Source organism: Leptinotarsa decemlineata, unplaced genomic scaffold (assembly GCF_025532065.1).
Source record: "Leptinotarsa decemlineata unplaced genomic scaffold, Ldec_3_MD MMD2_tig00026358_RagTag_RagTag, whole genome shotgun sequence".
NCBI lineage: Eukaryota > Metazoa > Arthropoda > Insecta > Coleoptera > Chrysomelidae > Leptinotarsa > Leptinotarsa decemlineata.
This window is the reverse complement of record NW_027412703.1, coordinates 476,271-495,326: the sequence shown is the minus strand read 5'-3', so window position 1 is coordinate 495,326 and position 19,056 is coordinate 476,271. Positions and strand designations below refer to the sequence as shown.

The window sequence follows — 19,056 nt, the reverse complement described above, 5'->3', positions numbered from 1 at the left end:
CAACAGGTATCAGAATGAAATGAATTTCATTAGTCTTTATAAAATACAGCAATCACAGTTGTATTGAATTTAATCATTAGAATGTTCAAACAATATGTCATTTTTTATTTTGCATGAATTTTTATTGAATTTATGTGAACCATTGACAATTTTTGGATGCAACCAAGTTAAGAAATCAATTGCATATAAGTTTTTGATGATATTTCACATTTCTACTATGATGATAAATATAAATATAATATGTGAAGATGTTTATTGCAAACAGAATCTTGAATTACACTTTTGAACTTTTCAAAAGTAACTACACAATCTGAAATAACGAACTGACTGATATACTTTTTCCTCAATCCAGAAAAGTGTTTGTTGTCTAATGATATCTACGATTATAACTACGTATCCCAGGGAAAAGTAACAATTCCTAATGTAGATGATGGTGAAGAGTGTGCTTTAACTGATGTAAGTGGGTATATTCAAAAGAACACTCACTAGAACTAAAGTGTTCGTTGTTTTGTTCTCATTGTGCCGTTCAAGAAGTACCATAGATCCCAGTACAATCTGATGAAACACTCACAAGAAGTACAGTGTTCACTGTTCCCTGTTTGATGTATTTCCGTTCAATTCATCATATTTGTCATGTCAACATTCTGTTCGTCATGAAACAGTAGATTAATAGGCACCTAACCCCTTTTCTTTTGGCCTCCTCTAGATAAATGTTTGTTATCCAATAACATCAACGACTACTACTTCGTATCACAAGGAAAAACCACAATTCCTGGTGTAGATGATAGCGAAGAAATGAAAGTCACAGATGTAAGTGCCTCTTGACAGGTCACTGAACAATTTTCATGTATCACTTGTTTTATGTTTTACCATTCTGCGCTAATATATTGGAGAGCAGCCAAGTCGAGATGATCTATTGGGTTGTTCAAAATTTTCCGTTTTTATGAGTCCACTTTGAACTATAATATCTCAACGGATACTCATTCAGTTCAATCAAAATAAGCGCCACTTGAATCAGCGTGATATAGGTCGATTATTTCCGTAAATACGTTTCAAAACATCAAAAACCACATAGGAGCTAATGCTCAGTTCTTCCCCCATCCCACACATCATTTATGGGTCCTGAAATCCTCGTCCTGGATTACTGTAGGTCGACCACTTCGTGACTCAGCTTCAACTAAAATCTCCGGCAGGAAATATCGCAAACCAACGTCATTGCCAAATGCCGGGATGATTTTTTGGGCTGTTTCAGGCTGTTTGGGTTGATTTTTCGGGCTGTTTCGTAGAGAATGAGCTGAGAGAGACAAAAAATTTAATTTTGGACAAAATGAAGAGCATCAATGTAATCAATGTTCAAAATTCTCCAACACCACAGCACAATAAATATTTATTGAGATATGGAGCTACAAAAACACATGTCATCAAAACGGACTAAATTTTTTGAACAACCTAATACTATTTGAGTTATGTAAAGTTCTGTACGAGCAATATCGGTGTACTCCATTATGGAATCAACAGTTATATACAAATCATCTCAAAAACTATGATTTTCTTGACCTAGCTTGCTTCCTAACCTTTCAAAACATGCTGTGATCAATTAATCAATAAAAAATCCGTTGTTATTTGTAGTAATGTTTTTGATATGAAACCGCTTCGTTTTTTCAGTAATGCTAAGTTTTGATTATACGCTTTCTTAAATTGCAAAAAAGGTTGATATCTAGATGAAGTTTGCATTTACATTCGTCCTGAATGTTGAGCTTTCACAGAATCAGGCAAATTGCAACTTAATTCCTTTATTGAACAGAGAAGTGCTTGCTTTCCAATGACATCTATGACTATAACTTCGTGTCACAAGGGAAAACAGTAATTCCGGGTGTTGACGACGCTGAAGAATTCTCATTAACTGATGTAAGTAGTTGTTGTTTCCAAATGTCTCAAATTTTGCCTGGGGAAATCAATGTACAAACATGTAAATGTATCGTCTTTTTCGTCAACGTTTGTTTGTTCAATTCCATGACAATGTCCTAACGTGAAAGTTTGTTTTCAATTTCATCTGAATCAACCTCGGAAAAATAACCGTGCTTTTGTGAAGTTCTGTTGCTAATGTATGAGTGTACAAGCTTCTCTCATGGTATACAAATACCCAAATAAATTAATCACTATTTTTCGTGTAGGAAGCCTTCGACATTCTTGGTTTCACCCAGGAAGAGAAGGATAATGTGTACAAGATAACCGCAGCAGTCATGCACATGGGTTGCATGAAATTCAAGCAGAGAGGCCGAGAAGAACAAGCTGAACCTGATGGTACAGAGGTAATGAAGTGACAGTAGCACATCAATGCGTGCACACTACATTGATTTTTTGCTTGCAGGAAGGTGAGCGAGTCGGAAAATTGCTAGGAGTTGACACAGCGGCACTTTATCAAGCATTTGTTAAGCCCAGAATCAAGGTCGGTAATGAGTTCGTCACCCAAGGACGAAACGTCAACCAAGTTTCCTACTCGGTTGGAGCCATGTCCAAGGCTATGTTTGACAGAGTCTTCAAATTTTTGGTGAAAAAATGTAACGAAACTTTAGATACAAAACAAAAAAGACAGCACTTCATTGGTGTACTGGATATTGCTGGTTTTGAAATCTTTGACGTAAGTTGAAACTTGGGATTTCTGATTGATCCGTATTTTTTTCTCAATCCTGTTCAAGGTGGAACAAATGAACTACATAATTTTGATAATTGAATCGAAATCGGTTTCAGTTTTCTTATATATTGGTTATAAACTTGATTCGAATTCAGTTATTTTTACCAATATACCCTGCAGGATGAAGGAAAGTGGAGAAAGTAACTGAATGTTGATGATCAAGAAATATATTTCAAAAAATGTTGTTCGTTTGAGTGGATTTATCAACATGAATAGTTGGCATCCTCAGGAGTATGAGATGGTTTTCTTCCTGAAAAAATGGAAATAGCAAAAGTGTCACCAAAAGAAGAGTTGCTTGAACAATTATAAGCCAGTTTCTATTTTACCGGTATTCTTAGAATATCAGAGGATGAGTTTTAAGTTTATCAAATTTCTGTAGAAAAAATTGTTGTTATTCTGTGGTCAGTATGGATTTCGGGCAGCTAGCAATACAGAACTGGCTTGGAAAATAATTACAGATATTCGACAGAAAACAGCTGATTACAAAAAAAATTAAAAACAGACGATAATTTGTGGAAATTGATGGTAGTAAAAGCTCTACACAATGTATTACTACTGGTGTGCCCTCATGGAATATATTAGGCCCAATGCAAAGTTTAAAACTTTATGGACAGATCAAAATTCATGCTGATCAATTTATAGTGACAACATTTATGTCATACATGAATATGTTCAAAATGATTCAAGTATAATATCAATGTGGCTTCGGTCACATAAATTAAGTTTGAATTTTGATACATCAACTCATAAGGTAATTTCCAAAGAGAAAATAGATAACATTCACAAAAATACTTGATTACTTGGTCTCTATATCGACGAAACTCTAAATTGGAAGGTACACATGCCAAAATTATTCCTCTTTTAGGTATTTTGTACAACTTATTCCACTGATGTGTTCGAAAAGTATTTATTTTTCACTCATTCACTCTAGATTCAATCACGTGATCCTCATTTGGAGCTCCGCCTCCCAAAATAGTTTGAAACCTTCGGAAAGATTGAAAAACAAGATCATAAAATGTATTTATAGATTATCTCATCTGGAACCGACTATGAATTTATATAAACGAAGGAATCTTTTACATACTCTAGTTCTTCATAAAATGATGGAAATATGTATATTCATTCTGGCCAAAAAAATTTCAACTTGAAATTATAAAAAATTAAAGGTGTCCTCAGATCATTTTTAAACCAAGGTATTGCTATTTATGATTGCTTACCAGAAAGAATAACCGTCATAAAATCCATAAAGAAATAAACTTTCATTGTTGAATGTTTAAATTATTTTTTGGCCATCTGAAATGTGTTTTGTTGAGTATTATTTCATATATATCATCTTGGGATGAATTGAAAAATAGTTCAAGTTATTTCTTGGTACTCCTGGTGATACCAACCATCGATGTTGAAAATCCCTGAGCTAACGAATCAACAATCCTGAAAACATTCACAAGGAATCATTTTGTACATAAAACACTCCAGACGAAAGAAGGTATACTTTTACACTTTACATAAACTGCTAAAAAGTAAACACTGAGAATCGATGGCAAATGTAGCCATGGTTGCAATAAAAATGGCGCTCACTCATTTTGTCGATTGGACAAAGAATACACCTAACGAATCACATATCAGTCGTCACTACCAACACACATCGACACTCAATTATGAAGTAGTTCTTGTTCGAGAAAATTCCTGCAAATTTTCGTACATGAAGTTCATTAAGTTCCAGGTACAAACATGAGAAACATTTCACTGGATATTTTTTTCTCAATTATGAAAACCATGATAGGTCTTCATTAACGATTCAAGTACAATTGGAATGACAAAAAAAAGAAGAAAAATCTGCTTTCAGTATAGAGGATTTGATATTGAATGATGAATATTCAGATTTCACTCATTTTGTGTTGTAATTGTTACAATCACTTTCATACTCATTATCATAGGAATCAAGAAAAGCTTCCTGCTTCTTAGCTTCTACTTTATTTTTTGCAAAATTACCAAATTGGATTCTATTAATTTTTCACGCTGCTTCAGTATAACGGCTTCGAGCAACTCTGCATTAACTTTACTAACGAAAAGCTACAACAATTCTTCAACCACCATATGTTCGTACTGGAGCAAGAGGAATACACCAGAGAGGGCATCGTGTGGCAGTTCATTGATTTCGGAATGGACTTGGCAGCTTGTATCGAACTTATTGAAAAGGTTGGCTTTTGGTTCCTGCTTAACTGCCAGGTTGCTTGCCTACTAACAATACAGATTTCACTATGATGATGACGTTTGCGAGTTTCAATCACTGACCTAACTCTAATCAGTTGTATTTGTCCTCCCTCTTTAGTACAACGGTTTTGAACAACTGTGCATTAACTTTACCAATGAGAAATTGCAACAATTTTTCAACCACCACATGTTTGTCCTCGAACAAGAGGAATACAAAACTGAAGGGATCCAATGGACCTTCATTGATTTCGGGATGGACTTGGCTGCTTGCATAGAGTTGATAGAGAAGGTAATTCATGAGACGGAAAATGTGATACATCAGCTGTAAAAGGTGTGATGTCAGTGTATGTGTTATTATATCTTCCAATCGCAGTTTGGCGGACGAGGCGAAGAAGATGATTGTATATTCCCTAATTCGTAGTCAATGTTATGTATTTGTACTGTACATTTGTCCTTGTGTATGTAGCTTAATTGATTCCACCTATGGTACAGGATGTGAATCATATCCCTGTAGTTATTGTGAATGTTATTTTTGTTAGTTCAACGGCTTCGAACAGCTTTGTATCAACTTTACCAATGAAAAATTACAACAATTTTTCAACCACCACATGTTCGTACTAGAACAAGAAGAATACCAAAGGGAAGGTATTGAATGGGCTTTCATAGATTTCGGTATGGACTTAGCCGCTTGTATCGAACTCATTGAAAAGGTACACCACATTTGCAACTCTCCAGTGTACTTATTTGTGCGCTATATGTATAAGATGCTTCCCTACTAATCTATACCTCTACAGAACAGCCGATTTGTTACTGTTATTTCGCTAACTGTGTTGCTTACAGTATAACGACTTCAATCAACTGTGCATAAACTATTCCAACGAAAAACTGCAGCAATTTTACAACCATCACATGTTCATATTGGAACAAGAAGAATATGAAAGGGAAGGTATCAATTGGGTCTTCATCGATTTTGGTATGGATTTGCAACCATGTATCGATCTGATTGAGAAGGTACACTGCCCTTCATGAAGTAGGTCACCACCCGATATACCTCTATAGTCACCTTGTAGTCTATGCACAGAATTTTAAAATCAGCTTCTATGCACTCCCACCTTGGCCCTTGATTCAGTAGGTATGAGAGAGGTAGTTTGCCAGTGTTTTGATGATTAACAAACAATATTTGTCAGATGAGTTATTATTCTATCATTTTGGGAGTTATGAAATGGTTTTTGAAGCTCTTTCCAGTTTGGAATTTGATAACGTTATGAGGTCGTCGATGAGCCCCTTTTCCATTTCATAACTCCTAATGATAATCTACCAACTGTTCTGTATTTTTCAATAATTTCGTCATTTTAAGCCTATGGGTATTTTATCCATTCTTGAAGAAGAATCTATGTTCCCAAAAGCTACTGACAAGACTTTTGAAGAAAAACTGAACACCAACCACTTGGGCAAGTCACCAAACTTCCAGAAACCAAAACCACCAAAACCAGGTCAACAAGCTGCTCATTTCACTCTCGGTCACTACGCCGGAAATGTGAGAAACAGTGATTTTATCAAACAAACAGTTTTTCATCATAATATATAATATTTAGGTACCTTACAACATCACAGGGTGGTTGGAGAAAAACAAGGATCCCCTCAATGACACCGTTGTCGACCTCTTCAAGAAGGGTAGCAACAAGTTATTGGTAGAAATCTTTGCGGATCATCCTGGACAGTCCGGAGGTGCTGCTGAGAAAGGTAATATGAGTGATTACCAACATCCAAGCCCAAAGGAGCTCGAATTGATATATGTTTACTTAATTGAGACATTGTTTTATTTTGTTTTGATATTTTTCATAAAAAAATTGCCGCTGATGGTTGAAAAAAACCTGATACATTTTCTGGAAGATTTTCACAACCAATTCAGAAATCTGTTACCTCAGGCAGGATAGTTTCAACGTAAAATCTTTGAAGTCTGTTGAAAAATAAGGTGAATTTTCATTTTTCACAAAAATATTCATTTATACATCAGCTTCTGTTTTCTTCCCTTTAAAGTAGTCACCCCTTGGATATGATATATACTTGTGACAGCCCAGCGTTTTATCCATGCTTCGAAGATATGCAATTTTCAGTATATACTTGAGCTTTCTCAGCCATTCGGGCTCAAGCTCCTCAATGGTCGCAAAACGCCGTTCTTTTATCGGTGTTTTGATCTTGGGAACAGAAAAAAATCAGACGGGGCCAAATCTGGTGAATACGGTGGCTGAGGCATGATTACGGTTTTTCCATTGGGACGGTTGGGCTTTGGCTTCGTCACCAGTTATAACCATTTTGAGTCAATCTGCATCGCCGCTGTATTTGGTTTCAACAATTCCTGAACGATGCTCATGCGAGTCAAAATTCCGCTGCTACACGCTTCAGGCCCAAAATTTCCGAAAAATTGCATCACAAAACATGCAAAACACTAGCTTGCATGCCTCTCACCAACAAACGGAACATGCTGAACAGCTAGAACTGGGAACATATGTTAGAGACGAGTAGCCCGCGAAATATGAACTTTCACCCTATCAACAGATCTTGTATCTAGTAATTTCATTATAGAACTATATCATAAATACCTTCTCATTCTATAAAACAGAAACGAACCAGATATAATCGAACAAAATAATTTCTCATAATTCATAACCGTATAATTGTTTTTTATGTATTTAGGTGGTAAGAGAACCAAGGGTTCTGCTTTCCAGACTGTATCCAGTTTATACAGGGTAAACAAGTTTCTTGACTGCTTTTAGACGCAGCGCTGAAATTTTCATCCAAATTCCAATTTTCCTTTGATTCCGTCAAACTGACTTCCTTCAGCAATGTTTTGTCTCTTCTTAAAAGTCATCAATTCATATTGCATTTCCTCAGTGGAAAGAAAAAAAAGAGTCTTTATTTAATTATGGATGGTGAGCAATATTGTTGGTGACTATTAAATGCTTATTTCTGTTTGCTTTTGAATAGGTCGTGGTAAGAAGGGTGGTGGTTTTGCTACGGTATCATCCGCCTACAAGGTATGTCTAGAAAATTGTTTTTCAAATATATTAGTGACGAGATTCCTGAAAACAACTACTGGAGGAATCACGATTGGCTATTGTTGACATTTTTATCTAGATAGTTGAAAAGTTCTTCAAAAAATACGTCATACCATACAAGGATACGAAGTATGGGTTTCTTTTTTGTTTGTTTTATCATTATTTGACAACATGTAGGCTCAAAATACTCACGGCCTTCATTGAATTGGAATTATCAAGTTTTTCATTAAACGAAACATCATTGAATCAAATATTAACCGGTCCTTTTTGTGAACTATTCATTAATGTTCGTGAAAAGGTATTAACTCATTAATTTGGCGTGCTTTTCCTGCCTTTTGCAAATTAATATGTTAACCAATAACAGTACCATCTGTGCTTATTTCAGTGATTTCACCTCCATTTTTTGTAGGAACAACTGAACAATTTGATGACAACACTCAGATCTACCCAACCTCACTTCGTTCGTTGTATTATCCCCAATGAACTCAAACAACCCGGAGTCATTGACTCGCACTTGGTGATGCACCAGTTGACATGTAACGGTGTACTTGAAGGAATCCGTATCTGCCGAAAAGGTTTCCCTAACAGGATGGTGTACCCTGACTTCAAGCTCCGGTAAGACTGTCTTCATTTTTTAAAGCTATTCCACGAGACTGAATCAGAAAAAAATCTATGACATTCAACTGAATTCTGACTTTGAACTTCTTCTCTTCCAAATAACACTCAATGTAAATATCTATTTTCTATAGGGGAGGTGTCTTTTATTTTCTTTATTTTCATTACTTAGCTATATGATATTAGCCCCGGCAACCATGGCCAAGGAAAAAGAAGCTAAAGAAGCAGCCCGGAAGTGTCTCGAAGAAATAGGCTTAGATGCAGACAGCTATCGTGTCGGACATACCAAGGCAAGAGTTCAACTGAATCGTGCCCTTGTGAAATGTCTGAATCCTATACTTGATTTGTATGCATGTTGAACCCTTTAGGTATCACCAGTAGAGGAGGTTTATCTTCCGCCAGCAACGTGAAACGTGTACCATATGATTGAATTGTCTGGAAATTCGACCATGAATATCTTTTTCACTGAATGTAACACAGGGGCTGAAAAATCCTGGGACTGAGAAAGAAAACGTGTTTTTTTCTGTTCAAAATTGGCATTAGTCATCAACGTAACCTTCAAGAAGAGCTTAACAATAATTCCAGCGCCGCTCAAACATTTAATATTTCAATACCACTTTTGTAGAACTATTTAGCTTTTGCATGAAAAAAAGCCTTAATTTCAGCAACAACCTCTTCAATCGGGCAAAATTTTTCACCAGTCGGCATTTTTTGAGGCCTGCGTACAGCTAGTAGTCTCTGGGAGCCAAATCTGTCGAATACGGTGGATTTGGGAGTAGTTCAAGTAGTTTTGCCATTGTTCTGATTGATTTTTGACACGATGCGTTGTTGTCTTGATGAAACAAACATTTTTCTTTGCCATATGCGGTCGTTTCTTTGCAATTTCGGCCTTCAAACATTCCAATAACTTTACTTTATGGGATACTTACGGAATTTCGCGATTTTTTCTGAGATGATACTACATGATGGTAAAAATTCAGAACACTTTTAATTTTTTGTCGGACTCAATTAGTTTTCGAGATATAGCCTGTCAAAGTTAGTATGATGTCATATTTTCCCTTTTTTTTAGCAATGAACGATTGCAATTCACATATTTTTTTATTCAACAAATCTTGTGTAAAATTAAACACGAAATTGTTTTTGATCCATTGTTTCGAAAATAACAAAAGTAGTGCGACTTTTACAACAATAACCCACAAACTCATGAAAGTTCAACAGCTTTCTTTTGGAGGTTAGTACTATCTTTAAAAACGGTGAACATAAAGACTGGCGCCATCTGTGTGTTAGTCCCGAGACTTTCCAGCCCGTGTAGTAGTATTTGTAAGCCACAAGCATGTTCACGTAGTCAGTAACCCTGATATCATTGTACTGTAACGATGTGATTTTATTCCCTTTGTTTCAAATGTTAACCCTTCAGATATAAAATCCTCAACCCTGCTGGAGTTTCCAAGGAAAGTGACCCGAAGAAATGCGGTCAAATAATTCTTGACGCATCTGGTCTGGATTCCGAACTGTATCGTCTTGGTCACACTAAGGCATGTCTGTTTATTTATTGATGTGTTGGCTGTTATTTTTTGATTGTCGTTCACCCTCAGACATCGGGCGACATCAATTTTTAAGAGTATTAGATGACTGTTTATGACCCGTCATTGAATATCACAAGATTGTTTGTTATGTAGCTTTTGATTAATTGATTTACTTGATTTTGCGTGAACCAGATACAAAATTCTGTCCGCAAGTGCTATTAGGGATAACATGACTCCTGAAAAAGCTGCTCAAGTAATTCTGGACCATATAAACCTTGACCCGGAACAGTATCGTTTGGGTAAAACGAAGGTATAATACAATTGAAAATTCAATTCTAGGAAATGATTATCTAATGATGAATAATCTGTATTTTTTGGAAACGCCTAATGAATTCAGCAAAATAATATTGTTTTTTTATAAAAACCAACGCGCTTTGCATGCTAAATTAATCTGAATAGAAATTATGAACGAAGGATTTGAAATATGCCAAACTAACCGATAGTGGTCTAATGAAAACTGTCAATAGTTAATACATTCTTTAGTTCACAAGCAGAATTAGAAAATAATTAGAGGGTACATTTATTGTTTCAAGAGTTTTGGCGGTTATTCATACATGTTATATGCAACTCATAAAATAGATTTGAGGTTGTTTCAAAAGTTTTGCCTGTTTATTGAAGTTCATTTGAATTTTTTTCAAAGGACAGAACACAAGCACTACAGAAAGTGGCTCTAAAAGCGCTGACTGTGCGATACTAGCGATTCACGTTGGATTTAAATCGCTGAAGCTTAAATCCATTTGGAAAAACATTCTCAGGAAGTTTATTCCACAATAACACATCTCTCCAAATGAGAGAGTCGTTGATCGGTGGAGTTCGAGGTGTACTAGGTTGAACCTCAAAACAATGAGCAGCCACAGTCGTTCGCGTATTTGTGATATGTGACGCTCTTGGTGGAATCAAATGTGCCAAGTCACTTGAACTTGGCTGAGATTCAATCAAATAGGTGAATGGAGGTCATTAAGATGTCATCGATGACATAAGCAGATCAAGCTTATTCCGTGACATTAAAAATCGTAATTCATGAATGAATTCTGTGCATTTTCTATAATGTTATCCAATTTGGTACTGAAGAGCCTTAGGGCAAGTGTCTTACGGCGAAACATCGATGTATACCAGTGAGGATGACAGTGTTCCATGTAAGTGCAATTTGTTATCATTCATTTAAATTAGAACTCGTGTGAATGATATCTGATTTTATTCCACAACGAATGTTTGAAAACAAACTGAGTAAAGAAAAGTATCTTCTGAATAATTCAGTGTTCATATAGAAGTATTTGTTTCGAAAGAATTTTTTTCTTTCGTGTAATTCAATGTTTATATGAAAGTAACTGTTTCGGGAGGACTTTCTTCCAGTTTGTGTCTAAAAGTTACTTCTTTGCATTATCTACACATCCATGTATAGAGTTACTTATTTTCAAATTGATTATTTCCTTCCTTTCTTTGTAAAATTCCCTCATCTTTGTTTGTATCGAGATGGAGTAGTAGAAAGCCAAAAACTTTCTTTCCAAATATTCATCTTCTTGGAAAAAACCGATGCCTGGGTTTTTGTGGCATTGAAGATGTTGAATCCTTCCAAATATTCAAGGATATGGTGGTTACGGCTTTCACCATAATTGTTGATATCACTGATAGCATAGCTACTGGTCTATAGTTATTTGGAAGATTTTTCTTACCCTTTCTGGGAAAAGGATGAACGCCAGCAATCTTCCAGCAATCTTGTAAGACAGGCTGAAAAGTCTGCAAAATTCTGGCACCAGTTCATTTACGCACTTTTCAAGTACGATGACGGGCACTTCATCAGAACCAGATGCCTCGTTGATATTGAGTTATTTTAAAATTCGCCTGACTAGACGTTGTTCAAAAGTAATTTCCGGCAATATGTATTCTAGTGTGAGAATAGTTAGTATTGCCTTCCCCAGAAAATCGACTGTGGAGTGGGACACAAATTGTTCAGCTAATAGATTTCCTTTTTTATGGCTGTCGTTGCAATTGAACCATCCGCTTGTGTAATTGGTGGACCGACCAGAAGGTTCTAGACCTTTGGGATTGACAAGCAGTTTATCTCTAATTCCCTGATTGTAAAGTTCTTTGCTTTCATTTGTTCTGAGTTTGCAGCTGTTGCAAGCATCAACAAACCTAATTAGGTTTTTAGCACAGGGGTTGGCGACAGCTTGCTCGCAATTTTCGTTGAACCAAGATTTGCCGTTAGAAGTTTGTTCTATTGAAAAAGGAATATACGCATCCATGGATGATAGAATAACTTCCGTGACTGTAATATCTCAGTAGAAACACATTCAGTTCGATCAAAATAGGCGCTATTTGCCAATGTTACACATATATATCAGTTCCATCAGCTTGAAAATTAGGTACGTTTGTGCCTGGTCCCGATTGACGAAGGTTCCACCGAAAAATATCGAAGAGAGGTCTGTGGAGTATGGTGGCTGAGGAATTACTTCGACTTCTACGATTTAATGAAACGTGCGGACGTAGTTGTTGTGCTGCAGGATCGGACCTCTTCTGTTGACCGGTGCTGGCTGCTGCTGCAGTACATATCGTCGATTTTCTCACAATAGAACTCTGCTGTGATGATTTGGCTCGGTGGCAGAAAGTTATAGTGAATCAGACCTGCCGCTGACCTCCATACAGTAACCATGACCTCTTTTGGTTGCTTTTCACCTTTGAGAAGTGCTTAGGTGGCACATCGGAGTTCAACCACTGTCCTGAACGTCTTCTGTTGTTGTAGAAGATCAATTTTCCATCACACATGAGGATCCGATACAAAAAGGATCGTTTCGGTTACGCAAAAGCAAAGAAAAACCGACTTCGAAACGTCTATAAATCGTCCAAATCCTGGGGTACTGTTTGTGATGGATCAGTCTCTAACAGGGTCATCAAATCCTCGTCCTGGATAACTGTAGGTTGACCACTTCCAGGCTCATCTTTGAGGTTAAAATATCCGGAACGAAATTTCGCAAACCGACGTTGAACAGTGCATTCATTAACAGCGTCATTGCTAAATACTTGACCCACTTCTCGGTGTGTTTCAGCAGAGCTCTGTTTCAATTTGAATTCGTTGAGAAAAATTGGTTTAAAATCATATAGTAATGAGCTGAAAGGGACAAAAAAATTGAAAGTTGGAAAAAATGCCCAGCATCAACGTTCCATCAAGTCGTACCACGACTTGATGGAATGAATATTCGTTGAGATATGGAGTTACAGAAACACATGAGATTGAAACAGACAAAACTTTAGAAACATCCTTATATGTTCAATACTTTCCAACATATCATAATGTTGGGGTAAATAGATCTATCTACCACTCATCAAACTCTATAAATTCTATTTTCGAACGATGCTCATATTTGGGTGATTTAATCATCATGAATAATGAATTGGTATAGTCGTAGTTTTCCAATATACGTTTGAAAAAAATTGCGAATGTGTGGCTTGCCATAATATATTCTCAAAGATCCTTCTCTCATAATGACTACGGAGAAAAGAGCCATCTGTAACTTGAAATAAATATCTAGGTATTCTTCCGTGCCGGAGTTTTGGGTCAAATGGAAGAGTTACGTGACGAACGTCTTGGAAAGATCGTAACCTGGATGCAGTCATGGGTACGTGGTTACCTTTCGAGGAAAGAATTCAAGAAGTTGCAAGAGCAACGTTTGGCCCTCCAAGTATGCCAACGCAATCTACGCAAATATCTCAAACTCCGTACATGGCCATGGTACAAGTTGTGGCAGAAAGTTAGACCCCTGCTCAACGTTACACGTATTGAAGATGAAATTGCTGTAAGTCTTGCTTTTTTCTTTAATGTGTTTGAGAGTAAGAGGATATATACCTGAAAATCATTTCCATCGAATGACGGTCTTTTCCTATTTGTGAATTTTGTTCTGAAATTACAATATACGGATTCATCTCGTCCGCATACTACAGCGTTTCTCAACTCAACATCCAATTATTTTTTTAAAAGGAACAACGTATTCTCAGATATCAAAGATTTGAATCAGATTTTGAATACCTCAACGCGAGCACTGACTCATTTCCTAAGAAATGTTAATTTAGTCCGTCTTTCTCGAAAAATTCCCAGCTGTTAAAACATTTGAGAGTATCTAAAATTGTAAACATCGATTTTAATAGCTTCGTATAAATTTACCTGCCCCATATTAATCTAAATATAAACTCTCCTTCCACCTTGTCATCGGGTTATGACACAACATATTTTTCTAATCTTTCATCAAATTTTTGATCCAACCTACGCTTGGTCTTATTATTGACTTCTCCGCTTTCGGGTGTTCAGTCTCAGTTTGAAAGTGGTCCTGGCTACGAGCGATAGTGAACCATCACTGTTGATTAGTATTTATTTAAATTCAAAAATTATGGTGGACACTGATCATTCCTCAGTTCTTGATAACGAAATGTTACAGAAACTTGAAGAAAAGGCTGCTAAAGCCCAAGAAGCTTTCGAGAGGGAAGAAAAAGCCAAGAAAGAGCTTGAAGCTCTGTATGCTAAGCTGTTAGCGGAAAAAACGGAGCTGTTGAGTAACTTAGAAGGAAAGGCTGGATCCCTTTCGGAAGTGCAAGAGAGAGCTAATAAACTTCAGGCCCAAAAGAATGATCTGGAAGCTCAGTTATCGGTGAGTATTACTCGATAAAAAAATAATTATCAATTGATTGACTTACTGTGAAAAATAGTTTTCTGCTTACACATATTTGCTTTGATGAAATTCGATCTGTTTTCAGTTTAGCCATTCATATAATGAGTGATATTCTTATCCGTTTCAAAAAAGTTTCTGAGGTTACTCGATTCTTCCAATAGATTCATTACGTGGTTTAGATAATTACTAATTCTCAGTGGAATCGCAGTTGAACCAAGAACTATTTTATTCGTTAGGAAACCCAAGACCGTCTCAGCCAAGAAGAAGATGCTCGCAACCAGTTGATGCAACAGAAGAAAAAATTGGAACAGGAAATGTCTGGTTATAAGAAGGATATTGAAGATTTGGAATTGAACCTCCAGAAATCCGAACAAGATAAAGCTACCAAGGACCACCAAATAAGAAACTTGAACGACGAAATTGCTCATCAAGACGAACTCATCAACAAACTCAACAAAGAAAAGAAACTCTCCGGCGAAAACAACCAAAAAATTTCCGAGGAACTTCAAGCAGCCGAGGATAAGGTCAACCATCTCAACAAAGTGAAAGCCAAACTCGAGCAAACACTGGACGAATTGGAAGACTCTCTCGAACGCGAAAAGAAATTGCGCGGTGACGTTGAAAAATCCAAACGTAAAGTCGAGGGCGATCTTAAACTGACCCAAGAAGCTGTCGCTGATCTGGAACGCAACAAAAAAGAATTGGAACAAACCATCCAACGTAAAGACAAAGAAATCTCATCACTTACCGCCAAATTGGAAGACGAACAATCGGTTGTTGGCAAACAACAAAAACAAATCAAGGAACTTCAAGCGCGCATTGAAGAACTCGAGGAAGAGGTTGAAGCCGAACGCCAGGCTCGTGCCAAAGCTGAAAAACAACGTGCTGACCTCGCCCGTGAATTGGAGGAACTCGGCGAACGTCTCGAAGAAGCTGGTGGTGCCACTTCAGCGCAAATCGAACTCAACAAGAAACGAGAAGCCGAACTCGCCAAACTACGCCGAGACCTGGAAGAAGCCAATATTCAGCACGAAGGAACCCTCGCCAATTTACGTAAAAAACACAATGATGCCGTTTCTGAAATGGGTGAACAAATTGACCAGTTGAACAAACTCAAAGCTAAGTGAGTACATGTTTTTCTATTTTTACGCTATTTCTCCAAATCTGTTTAGAAAAAATATATTTTTCCGTTAATCAGCTGTCGCCCCCATACGAACGACAACTCTCAGAAGTTGAGAAACTTGTGAGAGCTAAGGACTAACGAGGTCTTACCTTTTAACGTGTGATTCCTAACACGGTATGGGGTCTTTCATTATCTTTAAATTCAGATAAAACAAAGTGTGGGTGACATATCACCGAAATTTTCCATTTGCTTGAAAGACCAATGATGCCACTATGTGTGGAATATGTTCAAATGTCCGCCACGGCTTCTCTGTATGGACCACATCCGAAACGTCTGATTTTTCGTGACTCTGGCACATGAATCAAGGAGAATTTGACTGATGGCATGGGTTATATCAGCTTTGAGGACCAGTGTGATTTGTGGCTTATTCACATACACCTGCGACTCAAAAAATATAATGTGTGTGGGTCGATCATTTACTGAACAGTGGACTCAAATTTATCGACCACATTGCAAATAGTTTTCTCGTTGCGACGATTATAACGACAGTAAAATGGACGAAGGGCACGGTACGTAAACCAAACAGAACACCCATTTTGAGAAAACGTGTTGCACATGTTGTTGAATGCTATTTCCGTCCATAGTGATTTTTCAAAACAGACTGAATATGACAACTGATTTGGCAGATGCAGCCATTATCAATTGTCAAAGTTCGGAAATGGGGTTTCTCATTACTTGATTACGAAATAAAAGCTCAACGTGTTACCCGGTAGTGCCACTTTGACACTCAAATTCTGAACTACTTATATGACTTCGTGTCACGAAGTGTTCTGGCGATGCATTGAATTTATTGGAGCCTCTGGAGACACCCTACATTTTGTTTTATGAGAGAGAGGACATTGTTGGATCAAGATCTTCAGATGATGTGGTGCTGCAGGTTTTTCCGGGTTTTCCTGCAGCTGAAAAAGCAAATGCGCCACTGGAATCAATGAAGTCGCCCCGGAGCGCCAATTAATTTTTATTGTTGTATTTATTTTATTTTTATCGTTGTCTTAAAATTGTGTATGTTGTAAATCAATCTTGAGATATTGAGATCACCAATTAAAATATTCGTTATTTAAAAGTTAGATTTGTTATCATATACATATCACCAATTCAAAATCAGTGACAGTATATTTCGCTCCTGAATGTAAAAAAATTGAGGAAACTGATTCAAATCATTCTTTTGATCAACTGACTCCAGGAAAAAAATTCTGATTCAAAAATCGTAAAATTGTAAAAAGAGAAATATACTCTGAAACAATACAAACGTAATATACTAGCTAGTATACCGTTGAGTAGTAAAATAATTCAGATATACCAAGTGGTCATATCAGATATGTGAGAAATATCAATGGTGATTATATTGAGCTTCTGAAATGAAAGCTAACACGATATATTTATCACAAATTCACGTGTGATAAAGATAGATTACGGAATTTTGTAATCGAATAAAAACTGGAAACCAACTCTGAAGCGCCTACCCAGCATTGATTTTTATAACAAAAATTTCAACTTCCTACTACCTTTCTCATCTATTTGAGATTGAAAGTGGTAGATTTTTAATTCCGTTCACCAATTCGGTGTGACTAGAAGGAACTGTTATAAATGATGTGCATTTTCATTAAACATATTCGAAATATTACCTGATGCTGGGCTCAATAGACAGTTTTACAGTGTAAAGTTTTGCATGTGTAGCAGGTCTATGTACCTATTATGAATCATATTTCATCTTCACCTTTAATTATAGTTTTGGTGAAACTCTTTCATACATGATTAGCTTTGTCAACGAGGTTATACTTTGGACAATGTAGCATATTTGGCTTGACTTGATTAGTAAATTTCGTATCATACATTCATTCGGAAGTCATCTAGTCATCACACTTGATATGGTCCATCGAAGCAAACATTCAAATCTCATCATCCAGGATCTGGCAAAGATTGTGAGATATAGTATTGTGGAATTAAACACTGATATAGCATAAAGTTGTTTATTAACAACAAAACAGAAGAAGTTATAGTAAAGTTACTATGTTTCAGCTATAACCATCTATCAGCATGGACAATAAATGAGTTTGGAATATCAGCATAAATAATAAATGAGTTTAGTCACTACCACTAGAACCCTTCTTGAGAGGAGCATGTTGAAAACTCGCTTTGGAGTAATGCTTATATTTTTGGGTCTCAGCTCCCCAATATTCATTCTGGCGACTTTGAAACACTACAGAGCTTAGAATGCTCATTGTGCAGATTTGCCAAATAATTGAAGGTAATCAGTCGATTCAAGGAACTTCCTGCCAGAAAAGTTTCCTATCACCTACTACCTATAGTTTAGGTTAAGTTAGGTCCATAATGGTCTATTCGATCCTCCACCGCAATCCGCAAGAGTTAGATAATAGTGAATAGAACCATTATCGAAGTCTTGTTGAAACGTAAAACGAATCTGATGGAAACTCAGCATCATCAGGAGATGACAGCAACGCACGTCAAGAGATTGTTTCAGTTCTGGTATTGAAAAGTGTGTTCTCATTGAACTTTAAGGTCAACACTTGAAAACTACACACATTAGCATAAATCCTAATAATACTGAATACCCATTCAAGTAAATGAGCCAAAATGGAATTTAAAGAATGAAAATCAATAAAACATAAGTGCATCATTGAAGAGAACAAATTCTGGGCTAGTAGGCTATGGTCGAATAGAGCCTGAGGTAGTAAACGTTTCGTCTTCCACTGCAGCAAACATCATCAGTGATATGTGTGTTGACTGCGAGGAGGAAGTTAGTATCTTGAAGGTATAGCGACAGCTGACAGTCCGCCATGGCCTACTAGCCAGGATTTCGCTCTTTCATTAAGACTCCGGCCGTGAAACTCTATTTTCTCATATGATTATCAAAACTTCCGAACTTCAGTTATAAAGAAAAGTATTCAAAAGAGATTACATGGTATGTTGTTTTCTCAGGGCTGAAAGAGATCGTGCAAATATCTATTCTGAACTGCAACAAACCCGTGGAGCTGTTGAGCAAGTTGGCAGAGAAAAGGTACATTTGTGCCTATGGTCTTTC

General features: G+C 36.7%; 1 protein-coding gene across 49 annotated transcripts in view; it reads left to right on the top strand.

The window, feature by feature from the left end:
• The window catches only part of Mhc (Myosin heavy chain), a 34,537-nt gene that overhangs the window by 9,317 nt on the left and 6,164 nt on the right, over positions 1-19,056 (top strand). For 3 of the 49 annotated variants that reach the window (XM_023167920.2, XM_074184706.1, XM_074184731.1), the window contains exons 8-19: positions 707-810; positions 2,175-2,312; positions 2,372-2,641; positions 5,449-5,619; positions 6,267-6,446; positions 6,505-6,652; positions 7,607-7,659; positions 8,378-8,583; positions 10,001-10,118; positions 13,700-13,963; positions 14,600-14,809; positions 15,067-15,953. In XM_023167920.2, the coding sequence (XP_023023688.1) occupies positions 707-810; positions 2,175-2,312; positions 2,372-2,641; positions 5,449-5,619; positions 6,267-6,446; positions 6,505-6,652; positions 7,607-7,659; positions 8,378-8,583; positions 10,001-10,118; positions 13,700-13,963; positions 14,600-14,809; positions 15,067-15,953 (2,749 nt within the window). Of the gene's footprint in view, positions 1-352; positions 457-706; positions 811-1,804; positions 1,909-2,174; positions 2,313-2,371; positions 2,642-4,723; positions 4,895-5,027; positions 5,199-5,448; positions 5,620-6,266; positions 6,447-6,504; positions 6,653-7,606; positions 7,660-7,897; positions 7,948-8,377; positions 8,584-8,755; positions 8,874-10,000; positions 10,119-10,301; positions 10,420-13,699; positions 13,964-14,599; positions 14,810-15,066; positions 15,954-18,953; positions 19,033-19,056 lie in introns of all 49 variants that reach the window. The other 46 variants (XM_023167947.2, XM_074184724.1, XM_023167941.2 and 43 more) reach the window with 36 other exon arrangements.